Below are 17598 nucleotides of genomic sequence, written 5' to 3' on the forward strand. Positions count from 1 at the left end.
TAAAGCCGGGGAGGGAAATTCATGGCATCAGGTTTCTACCACCTGCTATTACAACATATTAACACACATTGTATTTTTGCCAATGGTGGAGCCAATTACTGAGCAAATGGCTCAGGGCTGCTCTAAAACGTCTCAGTGCCCACTCCTGTCCTGGAGTTCAGTATTCAGTGACCAGACTATAACAAGCAATGCCCAGAAGAGGAAGATCTAGATTTAGCAGTGAGGATCGATAGTAAAACATTTCCTTTAGCCACAACACATACATTTGTAACCAAACAATTAGATGCGAAACGACAGCTTCCAGCAGAGCAGGCCATGAGTTAACCACAGCACGACACTGCAGAGAACACTGACAAACACACGCTTGAGTCCATTCACAAATTAAATTTTAAAGAATCTATCTATTAAAAATAATGTCTATGAGCTAGGCTCAAATCCAAGGACAAAGACCATATACTCTTGTGATAGATGATTCTTGCCAATTCATAACCTCTGGTAGCTACAGCACTTGTCCCTTTTCTTCCCAAACTGATGACAGACCCTACACAGACTTGGAAGAGAAAGAGATGTTTGAACTTGTTTAGCTGAAATTAATAAATGAATTCCCCATCATCCCCAGGAGTCCTAACTTCTCCCTTTTCATAGGTGTGTGGGGCTGTATGTAAGGAGGAGACAAGCCATACAGCTTTACAAGAAACCCTCTCTAAAATCTAAGGTGGTTTTAGGACCAAAGAAGTAACCATTAATACTTCCCTTCCAACACTATCACAGTATAGGCATGTATGTGAGTGCTCATGGTGAATACAACAGGTCATTAAGATGACTGGACCCAATTAGATCAAATTAAAACACAATAAAGACATGACTTCACTTACTTTCAAAATGGTCTTAAAATACATAATATGATCTTATTAAAAAAACTTTTGTAACCCAGAAACCACTCAGAAGAAAAACACATAAATATGTGGTAAGTGGTTTTGTTAATTATAAAGAAAACCTTTCCCAAAGGAATCTGAAAAAGAAAAATATCTCTTAAGGAAAAGGGGTCTCAGACCTTTGATTAGTATTAACTTGCTTTGCTTAATTTTCAATTTGGTTTTAAATGTACCAGCAATGATAACAATTTAAAGGGATGGGAAAGAGCAGCTCAGTGCTGCTTCAGGAAATCCCTGTGTTTCTCCAGCTACATATTGCCTTCTCAGGAGGTGTCATGCAGTTTGGGCACATGGCTGACAATAATGTGAGGCTACTCAACTAAGATAAAGAGTAGAAATACATCTCTGCTGGAAAACTATCATAGCTTTTATGAGTTTATATGCTATTAATGATTGTGTCACCTTAGGCTGCACCTATTTATCTGAAATTTCATCAAAATTCATTCAATTATGCATCAGTTGTGGGAGAAGATCAAGAATCTTGACCAACTGAGAGTTAGGTCAAGATTCTTGACCTAAGAATCAAGTCAGTCTTCTCTAAGCAATCCTGTCTTGTCCACATATTGCTCACTTTTACACCTTCCTTTCTAATTACCAAACATATTTTTCAATTCCCAGACTTACCTTTTACCAGAATAAATAGGGAGGTAGCAAACTGAACAACCATCAGAACCATGCAGAGGAAAGCAACTCTTCAAGCCTCACATATCAGAAATTTAGAATAATTTGAAACAAAACATGTATTGTTTTATAAACAAGGTAATAAAAATAAGAAAACAAATTTCTTTGTGGAATCCTGGAAATATGAAAAATATCCTTGAACATGATGCCCCAGGCCTCCAACTGGTCAGTTTTGTAGTGCAGTAGAGTTTTGGAGTTCCATTTCTACATAAATCAACCTTTTAATTACAGCTCTGCACCTGATCTCCGAGAAAATTAGGAGATTTAAAAATCAGTACCATTACAGCCTTACTTTAAAATAATACTCTGCAAATATTCATCTTTTAAAGACTGGAAATTATGTCTACATAACAGAAGCACATTTTTTAATCTCTACTTTTTAATCTCAGCTTTTTAATCTGATTAAACAAATTTAAAAGATGATTCCTCCTACTGCGTTTAATACTAGCACTTCTCCTAACTACTTATTTCACAGCAGGAACTGCCTCTGAGAGCACATTCACATTATTACTCTAGGCTGATCTTGGACCAGAAGACTTCCTATATATGCTATTTACTCAGGGACTGTGCTTAAAGTACTAAAAATGTCAAGCAAACAGAAAAAAAAATCCTAAATATTATAGATTTATTATAAATATAAACCATTGTATTAGAAACTGGTTAGCAAGGTGTCTCCACCAAAAGTCCACCTTTCAGATTTACTGATGGTTGGTTCTATCCCATATTAGAGGCTGTAAGATTTTATTTTCCTAGATTTAGGAGCTTTACTATCAGACATTTTTCAGAAAAAGAAAGAAATTGTTACTAGATTTGTAACAATAGAAAAACGTTTGTTTGGGGATCCTTTCCTGCCTAGGTCAGGGTACCACATGCCTGTGCTGGTTTTCAATTGTTTTTAGGCCTGTTAAATACCAGGCAGAATGGGACTCTATTTTCTAATATGTCCTGACAGGGTCTTTTTTTATAGTGAACCTCTGCAAGCAGATAACAATCCACAAAGCTGTTATGGACCCCTCGTTCCAGCCATAAACACAATTTACATCCAGACCATTTTCTGCCAGTAGAGCCAACTGAGACTATTAATCAAATGAGAAAGAAAACAAGCAATAGTAGAGCTTTAAACAGATACTGTTCATCTGTTATTTAAAGCATGTCAGTATCAGAGTACTGCTCAATGTTTGAAGATCAGCTGTACAATATTTAGAATGAACTGTTCTTTAAAAGGAACAACAATATGAAGTACAGAAGTTAAGTAATTGATGATCAGTCTGGGACAGCATTAAAGGAAACGATCTCAGAGCAAAAGGCACTGCCTTTTTCAGCCCTCCAGAGCACTATGGAAACTTAGGTGCCTGCATAGGTGTTTGCTGAAAAACAACAATAGATGACATCAACCAAATTATGCATTCAGCAAATAACTTGGTTGGCATTTGGGGGGGCTTTGTGTAGGCTTTTGCAGCACAGGAGGCAGATGGTGATTACACTGATTTCTGTAAAACTGTACTGAATGTTACATTAACTGGTAATTAGAAAACTCAGTTTGACTTCCTTTCTATTTTCAAACAGAATACGTTTTGGCATAACAAAGTATATATCTTGAAAAGTTCATAAAGAAACATCTCCAGGCCACAGACATGTTAATCTTGGTCTGTTCACATTATTACAATAAAGAGGTGAAGAAAGTTATGAACTATTGTATGTATTCTCCCTCTGAACATTTGCTGTTACTTGTGTACTTCACAAACTGATTTCTGACTCAGATGCACCAAGAACAAATCACAGAAAGCCAGCCTATACACTAAATCTTTGCATTTTTCAGTCAGATATTATTTTTTCAATTTTTTCCACTATGAGGAAGTTATTTGTCAGACCTGTTCTTGTTTAACCTAAGTAAATATAGCAAAGTACTCAATAAAAATACAATAGATCATAAAGGAGATGGCCAGAGCGGTTTTTATTTCCCAACTACTACCTTCCTAACAAAGCATACCTTCCCTTCGGTGCCAAACTTAATCTCAGCTTCCTCCAAGTCATTGATAAAATAAAGCAATATGCTGCATGATTTTTGAATACTAAATCTTTTTTAATATGGAGTCCTTGATGAAGCCCAAGTCCTGCATCAGACAGCACACACAGGCTGCTGCGTCCCAGAGCAGCTTTGCTGAATTCAGGAAACTGTTTCCAAGCAAAGCATTTCAGGATCAAGAACTTGAAATGGGGAAATCCCAGGGGTAGGAAACAAAATTGTAACATTTTAGAATTCTGTTAAATAACAAAAACACAACAAACACCCAGACACAACAACTCATCATGCTAAGAAATGCATTTTACATTTACTATAATTGTTTGTCCAACTACAGTCACAAGAACAGACAACAGAATAAATAATTCACTACTCAAAAAAGTGTTAACTGATTATTGTAGTTGCTCCCCTACCCACAAACAGATCAATAAAAAGCAAACTGCTTGTGAAAGTTGGAAGTTAGCAGTCAACCATAACCTTCAGCAATTTGCTGGCACACAACCTTGCCTCACAACGGATCTGGATGGGAGAGTCTGGACCTCCTTTCACAGCGCTGCTTCCTCAGGAAAGTCAAACGCAAAATAGTTCCCACAGTTAAACTGTCATACTATTAAGACAAAGTGACAGAGAGTGACAAAAGATATCCAGTAGCTTTATAGCTCTCTAAAATATGAAACCAGTCTTGACTGTTTGATCACTTTCAGCTGAATGGTTTAAAAGGTACAATAATTGAATGAGCCTATAAACTAAAGCTTATAGAAGCAAAGTAAAAGAAAACAATAGTGAGAACACAAATATATTTTCATGAAAAAAATTAATAAATCAAGAGGTTTAAATTCTCAGCCTCTGCATAAAAATTGTATGTTTCCCTCTCTGTGCCTGTTGATGTTAAAGGTATCCTGTCCCCTTCTCATGTTGATGCATGATCAAATACAAATAGACATGGCTTTGATGCAATTTCAACTTCTAAGAATACTGATTAAGAAAAATACTGGCTTTTCCCCAGGCCTGGTTACAGGTTTTATTTCCAGCTTCAAGTGATAATGAGTTTTCTAATTGTTTTGTTTATTATTCCTACACAAAGAACTAAGATTTTCCTATAGCCTTCAAATAGGATCTCATTTTTCAAACCTAACTTAAGCAGCCCCTTGAACTGCTGCAAGATTTAAAGGGAGGTCACACCTCAGACACGACCTTTCCTCTTTCTAACACACATCAGTTGCCTTGATACTTTGTATTTAATTTCTGTCACTAAAATACATGGGAGGAATTATGCACCTACTGATGAGCAGCTTTTTCTGTCCCTCCAGAGATACTTGTTGGTTAAAGGGGGAGAACATCAAACATCCCCAGAAGAGTAAATTACAATGTGTCATCCAACAATCCCTTTTATGGGAATCTGGTGATGATTTGAGCCATGTACAAACCCAAGCTAACTACCACAATGAATCTTCCTCAACAATTTCCCTGACCTCTAGTCAAATTAGCCTTTCATAAATGACCATTATGATGTGGTAAAACTACGTATAAAATACAGCAAAGTTTTCCCACACATAGAAATTACCACAGTCAAGGAAATAACTGGAAGCTCTCATGATCGTCATCATAGAAAGAGCAAAAAAATGACTGGGAAAACAATTTTCATACCTTTCTAAGACATTAAGGACTACAGGAGCCTAGAGAGATACCTGCTACTGCAGCCAGCGTTTGATTTTACATGACAGTAAAGTGAGATCTAGATATTTTTGAATGAGCCATGTTCCTGCTGCAGCCTGCATATCCCAAAAAGAAGAAAAAAAAAAGAGAGTTGAATTCTAGTTATATGAAGTCTGCAATGCTTTTTGGTATTTGTATCTTCATGTCTTAATATACTATTCTATAAGATCCTAATTTGCAAAGATTTCTACTTTATATTCTCATATAATGGACTGGCTGACCAATGTGCTGTGAACATGTTAGAGTTCTGCAAGACAAGCTCAACAACTACACAACACAGTCAAATAACCACCTTCCTACTTGAAATAGGAGGAAAATTTTTGACAATTCCACCTTCAAAGTGCAAAAACATTCCAGCACTGAGCTGCACTCTGTCGAAAGCTAAAGTGTGACAGATGCCTTCACAGTAATTGCCAATCAGACACTACACAGCAGCTGAAAACACAATACATCACTTTGATCTCCTGGGCCCTCAAAGTATTCACAATCAAGGAATCTGCATGAAGAATATCAAATATGCAACATTTCAAAAAACTGTCTCCGCGGAACTTAAATATGATAATGTATATTTTGTTCATATTTCATAAAGCATTTCCAATCCTTTGTTATGCATATGAAAGGATAGGTTTTAGCTTGCAAAAAATAAACATGAAAGATGCTTTATATTTTAGAGACATGTAAGTTTTCATCGCGTAACATAGGTGAAATAATCATTTAGAAAAGCCTGAATTGCTTTGAGGGGAAGACATTATTACAGAACATGCTTAATTAAGTCCCACTGCTAATTCTGTAAAATGAATACCCTGTTGAATTAGACTGCAGGGAAATGAACCATGCACACCAGCAACACATGCTGGAAACAAGAACGCTGAGAAAGGCTTGACTTACATTTTGCAGGTAGGTCGTAGCCACAGGTAATTTTGGCCTGTCCAGTCTCACAGCCACTCAGGTTGCGACACTCAGCAACTAAGCAGGGCCCGGCAGCTCGGTGTATGCAGCCATCCACTACAAAACAAGCCCAGAACATGGAATTTATTAAAAGCCACTTTTTATGTTGTCTTCACTCATGGTCATAAACATTTACTGCCCATTTTTATAGTCAAAGCCCAGACCAATTGATCTATAAGTCAATACCAAAATATATACCATTTTTTGCTTTTGATAAATTAGTCAATGAGTTTTGCAAAAACATAATTTTTAGCCAACTTCTGCTAATTGAAAAGCAAACATCCAGAAAATGTAAAGTAGAATAAAAGTTTCAGTATTAGAAAAGGATCTTACTGAAGGCTCTAAGAAATTCTCACGACGAATTATGAAAATAATTTGATCCCTATCTAAATGCCAAACTCTCTTTTATAGCATACCTCTGATACTTCTACAACTGTGCAGGCCATTTAATGTCACCATGCTACTAATGCCTTAATAAAAATTCCAATAAATAATGCTTACTGTTTTGAAATATAAAAAATGCCTACTTCTGAGCTTTTCAAATTTTTCCATCTTTTAAAATTTTGCATTATTCATGCAATACTTTGGAGTTAATTAAAAAATAATTACTAAAGGTTGCAATTGCAGCTAAGTATGCAAGAAAATTCGTAGAGCACATAGATCTTATTGCCTTCAGGAGCCAGCAAAATAATAAAAAAAGGCTGCTGGCACAGCAATTCTGCCCTCTCAACATGCAATCCAAGAAATCGTTTACTGTAATTATAGAAAGAGGATAGAAAATAATAAAGGAAGTAGTGTATGCATGAAAATATTCACTAGAGTAAAGCCCTAATTCAGCAGCAGCTATGGAGTTCAACTAGAAGAAATAATCTTCACATAAACTACAACATCAACTCAAAAGGTAAAATAAGCTCAAGTATAAAAGCTAAACAAATACTTATATAGCTAAGAAAGGACGAGTCTGTATGAACATTGTTTAAGATTTATTTCATATTTTACTTCAGATTTAACTAGTTCAAACTTAGAGCTATGCCCTGCAGCATGTTTCAGGCAGGTAAACCAGAACAGGTTTGAAATGGCAAGGGGGGATGGGTTTTTAAGAGATTCACATCACCTGGTCACAGCAGGAGCTGTGTAGCTTCCTACAGGCTCACATTTGGGCAACCCATGGCACTCAGTGCTCCCACTGACCACGCAGAGCCAGCTGCGCCGCAGCGAGATGGGGAAACTCCCTCACCCCGAGATGGTCCTGGAAGCCACGGTGGAAACAATGGCAGTCCTCTCTACATAAAGGCCATAACTGGTTTTATGAGGTATTGAGTATTTCCTGAAGTAAGGCATCTCCAAGTGGGGAGGCAGATAACATCTTCAAATGGATGAAACCGTCTTCTGCTAAGTGTTAAAAACCTGATTGTCCTTTCTGAGGAGTTCTATACCAGAGTTCATGTTCAGGTGACACAGTAAAAATGGATAAGCAGTTCCTTGCAACACTCCATGCCCATCCTGGACGCATTGTCACTGATTTTCAAACTGGTTTTTTGTAGTACTTTATATTAGCAAAAGATAACTACAGAATGATGTGATACTGCACTTTCAATGAAATTTTCTAAAATTGTTTATTGAAAAGACCATGGATGCCAAGCCACCAACTGTAAGTACATTGCACATTCTCTGTCCCAAGATACCAAGGCTTCTTATTCTACCTCAGCTGAACTTTTGTTGTTAACTTACCCAAAATCTCTGCTCAACAGACTCCAAGATGCTACTGCAAGAATAATATTTTGTAACATTAAAGAAAGAATGTTTGAAATTTATCCTGTGTTCATAATATCCAATTTAATTGTTTTAACCTAATTACTAAATGCTCTTCCAAACCAAGCAGGATAAGTAAACAAGTATGCATTGAAACCTCAAGAGTATTTTTATAAGCAGCATCACCACAATCTTTACCAACCCTAGCACTTCCTGAGACACCGACATAAAAACAGCACAGATGCTTAGGACTAGCACTTTCTCCACGATTCTTTACACAGGAAGAAGTCCTTAGGAATACTGGACAAGGACTCAAGTCCATGCAAGGATTCACTTGGTGGCTGACGAATCATTTCCACTGCTGAGGTCCTTCCTGTCCCCACCAGTTCAGCCCTTTCCTTTGAGCAGTGTCCGTGCAAGGCTCAGCTGCCCTCTCAACTGCACAAACCAACCTCTTCTTCCTCAAACTCCATTCACTTTAGCATAAGTCCAGCTCAGAGCACAGCCAAGCAATGGGACCTGCAGAAGGAAACCATCGCCTCTGCCAGGGAAGTGGAAACACAGGTTTGCCACTTCTAAGCCTGTGATGGATTAAAATACCCAAAATCAGAATTCCATGTGTCAGAGCAGCTGTGATCACACAGGAGATCCCAGCTCCCCATCTACAACCCCTCTCATGTTGGAAGGGTGCTCTTAATGCAAATACAGCTATGATAAAGATGGTCTATCAGTAGTTTCCTGATTCCACATGTCTGTGTCCAACCTTTATAAGCAAAGAAGCCCCAGAAGGATGAAAGAATAATTGAAAAAAATTGAATTCTTAACAGAGAAAAATCAATTCTATCACAACCAATCCTGACATATGACAAGGAAAATGGAAGACATCTGCCAGAATGGAACAAGTAGACATGCATACTTCCCTTATAAAGGTGGCACAAGAGAAAATGATTGAATGCTCCAGACAGGCTTAGATGGAAAAGTAGAAATTAGTATTTGATATACTTCAGTGACTGATGACACAGAAGAATGAAAGTGGGGAGGCAGGAAGGGGGAGAACAGCATCAACAAAATCAAAACCCAAAACCCACACACCAAACCACCCAAAACTTTCATAATAAGCTCTTTTTCCTATCATACTTCATTAAATACATTAATAGAGATGACCTCTGGTCTGTGCAGCATTTTTTATTTCATAACTCAATAACTCATGCCAGAAATACTCTATATTTCAAATAATATATTCACTTCAGAACTACACTGAAATATATTGCCAAATACGAGCACTCTTCCTAACACAAAGTAAGATAATTGCAAAGGTAGAGTAGATTGACAAATCTAAATATGATTCTTCAGCCTCTGCTACAACATGTCTTAGACATATTAATTAAGAAAAAAGAAAAACATGGAACAGGCATGTATAAAATATTTACATGAGATATTCTGTTTCTGGAGGTGTGTAGCAACTAGTAATGTCAGCGTACAGAGAATCAAGCACTATGAACAGGGAAACTTAGTGGAAATTACAGATAATAACAACAACCTCAGGAGGGAAAAATTATGGTCAAAGACATTTTTTATTCTGTAGTAATGAAGAAGAAATTTACACAATAATAATGGCATGCTGCCAAATTAATAGGAACGTGAAAAATCCTTGATATATTGGTTTCAGATATTTCATCTGTATTTTCAATTTTCAGTTTGCTATATAGATGCTCATCTGCATTATTCCAAAAAGATCTGGAAAACATTAGACCATATCCCACTATTCATTGTACAACTGGCTGAAAAAAACAGTCAAATCTGATTTGGCATCACATGACAATGATAAGGAATTGTGCTTTATCAGTGCTTTCTACAACCAATACAAAATGTGATTTCACTTCAAAGCCCTCACTCTGCCTCACAGTGTGCCTTTTCTTCTACAGGCTGTTCAGGTTTATGGAAATCACATAGATATGCTTTGGGTTATTTTCATACACAAGTGACCTGCCATTTAAGGTCTATGGGAAAGATGTGGGAAAATTCGCACAGACAAAACTGTCAGTCATAACTAAAAGAAATCCGATCTCTGATCTGCATGCTGATCAATTGACAACACTTGAAGATACTAAAGAGAGGGTTTCTGACTATCCTTGGTACTGTGCTTCTTGAAATGAGTTTTGGGTTTATAAACCAAGCTACTTTGAAGGATTTTTGAGAGCACTGAGTCCTGCCTAGGGCCACCAGTGAGGCAGCAAACACCCACAGGATGGTGGAAGAACACCGTCTTCTCTTTTGCCTCCCATCCCAACAAACTGGTACCCCACAATCAGAGGTCCCATAAATTCTCTGAAATAGGACACAACACTTCAGCTTTTGAATGACTGCAAAGACTTAATGCAGGTCAACCTGTCTTTGGAAAAGTGATCCTGTTACCCAGTGCCTTCATGTGTGGAGAGCCCAGAAAAACTGGGTTTCTGTATTTATTGTTTCACCATGCTTGGGTGGACAAGCACATGGAAAGGGCTTCTCAATCTTGAAGACTGACAAACATGAACAATATTTTGAGGGCTGAAAAACAGCTGAAGAAACTTCAGATTCATTTCATCTCTATAGTTCAAGTTGTTCATGCTTGTGTAAAGCTATCAAAAGTAGTACTCTAATTTTCTTTTCATGAAAAATAATAGCTATTTCATTGTATGCTTCCATAAGTTTCAGGAGCCACTAGGGACAGTGCTTTGTTCTCCCAACAATTCACCAGAAGCCATTAATGAAGAAAAACTATTTTCAAAGCTACTGCAGTCAATGGCATTGGTGGGCACAAAGAAGTCAGCTGAAAATAATTGCTTAAAATACACGAACAAAGTCAGGTATCAAAATAAAAATCCTACACAAAAGGACAGCATATTTATAACATCATGTTAAACAAAAATATGTCATCTTTGACACCATCTTTCTCCCTATACACTGAAGGATGCTAACAGGTGAAATCCTGTCTTAATTAATTTATTGTAAAACAATTGCATTTGTCCTCCACAATTAAAGGGTTAAAGTTATATAGTAAAAAATATAGCTAATTTACTGCTATACAATATAGAACAAATCTATTTCTTAGAGAAAATGTCTTAAAATTGCATATGAAGCAAAAGCACAGGAAACACAGAATTAAGGGTATCATGGGATGCTGCTTAAAAAAAATAACCTCAGCAAAACTAGCCTTGCAGTGCAGATGGTAATAAAAAGGGTAAGGTAATCTAACACCACAGCAAAAAATACAAACTCCTCCAGGAATAATAAGGCCCAAATTTCTTTTGTGACCTTGTGTGCAAGGCTGAATAAAGTGAGCTATGATGTAAACAACATATGCAGATTTATTGTGTTACAATTCAAGAATCTATATAGTCTTTTTTCCATAGTAATTCCTGTTCTCTGGTGCTTTTCCAGATATTCATTTCTTGTTTTCAGTAGGAAATTCATGAGGTTTGCTTATCTAAGAAAGTCACCTGTGCTTGATATATCTCTGAAGTGGTACTGCTCTTCCACATGGCATATGCCACGAGTGCATACAACCAGAATAATATCATTGCATTAGATGCAGTGCTGGGGACAAAAGAGAAAACTTCTTTGTGCATTGTAGAATCTCTGCTACACACGTCCTCTGTTCTTGTGGACCTTCCAAAAATGCCCATTGCAAGGATGTGTGTGGCAACCAGAAGGAAAACAAACAAACAAAAACAAAGACAAAAAACACCACTCTCCAAAAAACCACCACCAAACCCCCACATAACAATCCAAGAACCAACTCACAATGAAACTCAGCTTCACTCTGCTAAACTGGCAAAGTACCTCTGAAAAGTTCATTGGAATCAACTGCTGCCAAAGTTGCAACTGTACCTCTGAGACCAATGTCAAGAGGAAATAAATCCTGCCATCAAGAGACAACAGGTGATGGTCTAGCGAACAAAGGTGGGGATCTTAAAAAGATTATAACACAGATGCCAGTCGACTGCTAGGAACAGCAGTTTTTATTACTGAGATGGCCTCTGTCATTTGGAAGTTTAATGAACTGGAGATTTTTAATCTGCACTGGTTTATAGGCCTCTAACATAATTAATTTTAAAAACTTAGGAATTATACAGTATTTCCTGGCCAAAATCTCAGCGTTGAAAAGCATGATCTTAAGCTTTATCCTTAAAATTCTCCATTTTAAACACAGAAAGCACAGATGAACCATTTATTTTGAGATGGCTAGTTCCCTGAATTACATTCACATTCCATCACAATCTACATTCACGTTCCTTAAATATTCAAACTTTCAGAAACCCTTAGTGGGTACGCCTTACTTAAGACCAAAATGAGACCTGCAAGTCTTGATGCTTAAACTACTGATTACCTAATGTGGCAATCCACATTCTCTGTACAGTGCCTTCTTTTCTTAAGAGTCAACATTCTGAGGCTGTACAAGGGGTCTTCCGGCAGGTAGAATTCCAGCTGGGGATCCTCCCAACTCCAACCAACCATACTGCAGAGCAAGTTTAATGAAAAGTAATAACAAAACATAATAAACCATTCTTCCAGTATGTACTGCAAGGAACAAAACTACTCGCAACAATGCTAGGTGTAAACCCTATTGTAAAGTCAGACATGGGAAACTTGTATTTTTGAGTATTGTTTAGCTGAAATCCGATAAATTTAGCATTACAAACCACCAGTAATTGCCTGTCATGGTGAAAAGTACTGGGAATTAAATTTTAAAACCTACTGGTTGTTTTAAGAGAAGGTTAACCTTATCTGGATGCAGTTCACAGTCAAGCATAACAAAAGCAGCTGAAACATCCAACATAATCAATGTCCTTGCCATAAACTGGCAAAAAGCCCATATGGATAAAGAAATCAACAACAATTCAAAATAATTCTCACTTGCCCACAAATCTGAAAATTTAAGTGTCCTACATTTATTGCACACAGCCAATTATTCCTACTTTGACAAAACACAAACCAATAGGAAACTCACACATTTTGGCAGATTTTTTTATTTCAGTTAAATATCTCAAGATTTTAGTTAAATATCTCAGGATACCAGAAACTCATATTAAAAATAAACAAAAAGCCAAGTCAAAGCTGTCCTGTCATGCTGGCAATGATGATTGGCAAATTCCTTCCATAAACAACTAAACAATGAAGAAAGTGTTCATTTTATCTCACACTTATGACATCATCTTTCTTAGCCTTCGAGCGCCGTGCTCCAATTTTGTAGACGAGAGCTGTAATGTCAATAGGATTCACACTTTTGTCAGCCCACTCAAGCAGCATAAGGGCTCAGAGAAACACGGGGCTGATAAACCTGTCTGAATGTCACACTTTTGGCAAGAAAAAACAGTAGGAAAGGCTCCAATAGTGCTTTTCCAGTTTTTTCCCAGTCCAAACTGCTGACATTAAGGCATGTGTGAAGGAGCCATTCACTTCTTTTAATTGTGTTAGTGTTGAGACACCTGACATGCCACACTCTTTTCCAGATGGAAAGGAGACAGCTAAGCCCTAAATACAGCGAGCACAAAAACTGCTTGTTGTTGTTTACTGAGGAGGGAAGTGATAACTCTGGAGAAATTCAGGCTACCCTGGGCTATTAAACCAAGCTTGGTTCACACTCCTCTCAACTTGCTCCCCAGCTTCCCAAAACAGCTATTAAGAAGGTGCAAGTTGTTTTAGGTGGTATCACCCTGAAGAAATGGGTCTGGCCACTCTGAAATCCTTTCCTCAGCCTCCTGGGCAGCCACAGTACTTTGTTTCCAGCTGGATACTGCACAGATTGGAAAGACAACGAATGTTTATCGCCATTTCATTGCTAAGACGCCTACTTTGTCCTGGATTTTTACTCACGTTACTGTGCTATTATTACTACAGGACTGTCATTTTTTAGTAAATATCCATATTATTGCCTTCAAAATGTCTCTGAAACCCTCTTTGCCATGATGGCTGTCGAAGACATCAGGCTACTACCACCATACCAAGCTCTGTCTGGTGCATTGAACTATGGATTCTCTTTTTCCTCCTGCACAGTTCAGACACATTAAATTAAACTCAGAGAAAGGCTAAAGGAATAAGAATCTGATAATAAGATAAAAAGTATGTCTTATAGGGCAATGAAAATCAGATTTTATTTTAAAAAAGCTATTTACTGATGTTCTGATGCTGCAATAAAGAACACAGAAATGGACAAACTGGTATGATTCACTGTCCATCTGTCTCAGCAACCTATGTCACTTGATGGTCAAAGAAAATGTTTAAGGGAAGAGGGCAAGATCAGAGAAAGAAATTACCAGGGCTTCCACAGCACTGGAACATCACAAACATGAGAAAGATGTCTTTTCTGTATGACTATGGCCTTGCTTTTTATGTTGTAGTTTTGGCATTTTTTGGTTTGGTTTGGGGTTTTTTTTGGTTGTGGGCTGCAGTTTATTTTTGAGTATTTTCTAAGTGTCTCAGACTCAAATAGGCTTTTGATTTTGTATCTTTCAATTTTACGTAGTCTTCTCCTAATGCAGACAAGGAAATTAATACCACAGGTTATTCTGAGAAAAGGCATATTGCTAACCTAGAAAACAGAATGATAATAGAACAACCTTCTCTTATCCTTAAGGAAGTTTTTTGTTTAGGGGCTTTTACCCCTCATTTACAACACATACAGACAAGTGCTTCTTCTCTGTTGTCTGATGTCTATTTTTCTTCGGATTTTTTGGACATCTTTTTCTTCCCTGTACATTTCAGCATTTTAGAGCTCAGCACAAGAAGACAGGAGACTGCAATGGTGTGCTCCATTGCTTATAAATATTTTGAAAATTCTAAGTGCATGGGCTGGTCAAAGCAGATGAATTGTATTAAGCCAGAATAGATATTTGCATATTTGCAGTACAGTTATTAAACAGTCATTGTGCAGTGATTATACAAATTTATTCACTACAATCAGCCAGCAGTTGACAGGAACAGGTCAAGGATTTAGATGGAGCAGGCTATCAAGTAATAATTATAAAATGACTGTGTAAAAAGAAGCCAGTGATGCATCCTCACAGCCCAAAATGCTTTTGGCATGTCATTCCAGAGAATTTTAAAGGTATAGTGAAAATTAAAAAAAAAAAAGTATCATGTTAACCACTCTTTCCCCACAAAAATGCAAGGGGAGGTGATATAAGCCCTTCTTGACAGAGAACATGGAAGGGGGCCATTCTTGCATAGGTCTGTGTGGATTTGAAGCCTGAGGGCTTCCATAAGGAAATATGACTTCTAATTAAATATAACTAATCCAGACATGGGAGAAGGTGATTTTTCTCTTTAGCCATAGGGTGCACCAAGCACCAGAACACTATACATCACTGATGGAATGAATGAATACATTAAAGTTTCTGAGAAAGCCTGGGAGAAGACACTGAGCTGGAGCCAGACAAAGGAGGTACATTGTGCAAGGAGAATAGCACCACTTCTGAAAAATCTTTCAAAAGAACAGTGGGCAGATCTGCCAAGAAAAAGCTTTCATGATTTACAACTTCAAGTATTATATCCTCAAAAATTTTTGTAAGCAATTTGATTGTTTGTTTTCAAGAGCCATCTCTTCCCTTCCCCTCTAACCCATACAGGTTTAGTTTGACCATGCAGATAATCTTCCTGGAGGTTTCCATGATGTACCAACTGTGAGAGAGAGGGTGAAGAAAGTACCAGAGGAAAGGTCAGTTACAGAGGCAAAGTACATTCAGTGCTGGGCATACTTCGAAAGGACTTAAAAAAACCATGGGGATTGTAGGAACTCTGAATTAGGGCAGCAGCTGGAATGTACAAAGGGTAAGACTGAGCATCAACAAAGAAGATACTCTCTGGCTTGCAGCAAGGCTTAACAGGCTGTAGGAAAACTCCAAGTTATTCACTGAGGAGCAGCTGTTTTTCTTATTTCCTGGACCATTTTCACTTGTGCTAATTTACTTTTATTGTGAACCACTGATGGGAGAAAACTTGGTTGAGATACTTCTCAGTCTGCAATCACAGAAACATCCTCTCAATTTGGAGTGCTGTTTCAAACCAGATTAATTAACAGTATTATGTATACAAAAATTGCCTTGCAATAGGTAAATCCAATTGAACGTATTACAATGTATTCTAAAGGAATAAATATAAGGGAAGAAAAAGGTAAACACTAGATTAACCAGAAAATGATATATGAACAAGGTTCTTTCAGACAGTTTTTTAACAGAAGCCTGAGAAGTAATTACCCATAAAAACAAATATTCTCAAATATTCTTTCCTGTTGTTGAGAGCCTGTGACAAATCCTATGTGCAACACCATCAAGAAAAAGATAACTTACTAGATCTTGCCAAAAGATAACTTGTAAGATCTAGGACACAATCAAAATTTAGCAATGCTGAAATATCAACTTGTTCAGCCACATGCAGAAGTATCACATAAACTACATACAACTTCCCCTCTAAAACCAGTACCACATCCTGATACAGACTTACACTCCAAATCAAATGCAGAAGAGAAACTATTTATTCACACCAATATGTCAGATTGCATTGCAGAAACTGACAAATCAACAAAAAATATTAGATCTATATCTCAATCTATAAAAAACCACAACCTTCACACATAATTAACTGTATCTGCAGTACGGGAGATACAGGGAGCAAGCTGCCATCATTGGACCATGCCTTCCTTTTCCACTGCTAGACAGATTGTGTCTGACAGCAAAGCTCTGTTTCTAAGGTAAATGGAAAAGCCTCATACTAACTTAAGATTGTCAGATATATTCAAAATTATCAAGTGGAAATTAGTGACAGAATAATCATGAATAAAAAGAAAAGGAATAAAAACCCTTGAGTGTTTGTTTATTTATTTATTTATTTAATGACAGAAATAAAAACAAGATAACGGCAAAGCTTGAGATAATATGCCTTCCACATTGCCCACAGTACTTGGGGGTTACTTGCAGTGCAATCACTTTGGACAGAAATAATATAAAAAACCCGAGAAGGGCACAAAGCCTGATAACAGCAAGCGACTTCTAAAGTTAAATGGAAGACTGATTCCAAAAGTTGCATGGAGAGCTTCTCTGAGCTATTTTCTGCCCAGTCCTCCACAAGGCCACACCACAACAGCTTGTTTAATCAAGGCCCACACAAGGTTTTTTAACCTACAAAAAAGGTAAACCTATAATTAATGAACTTACTACTTATCTGAGCTGGCTGCAACCCTCTTTATGCTCCATGAGTTGTGGGAAGGGAAATTAAAGTACTAAGCACAGCTTAAATTTACAATCTAATAGTTTTCAAGTAAGAAACAAGACATCCCACACAGATGGCTATATTTACCAGTTCAGTAATTCTGGTAATTCCCTCCCAAATAACTTTATGTTTGTCCTAAAACACCATTAAAGCATAGATAAGGAACAGAAGAACTAAAGAGCTGGTTAATCTGTGTAGCATCATTATGTATTATTTAGTTTAATATCTTCTTGCAGTAAATACAAAATCATTATGTGCCATTTTCTTCAAGAGAACATTGTAGTAAATTTGGTG

The 17598-nt window shown here is 37.2% G+C and overlaps 1 protein-coding gene across 6 annotated transcripts in view; it reads right to left on the bottom strand.

Annotated features, from left to right (window-relative positions):
* Positions 1-17598, bottom strand: part of MACROD2 (mono-ADP ribosylhydrolase 2) — an 852188-nt gene that overhangs the window by 583718 nt on the left and 250872 nt on the right. For all 6 annotated transcript variants that reach the window (XM_053937065.1, XM_053937064.1, XM_053937063.1 and 3 more), the window contains one exon: positions 6244-6360. In XM_053937065.1, coding sequence (XP_053793040.1) covers positions 6244-6360 — 117 coding nt within the window. The remainder of the gene's footprint in view (positions 1-6243; positions 6361-17598) is intronic.

This window comes from Vidua chalybeata, chromosome 3, assembly GCF_026979565.1.
Source record: "Vidua chalybeata isolate OUT-0048 chromosome 3, bVidCha1 merged haplotype, whole genome shotgun sequence".
NCBI lineage: Eukaryota > Metazoa > Chordata > Aves > Passeriformes > Viduidae > Vidua > Vidua chalybeata.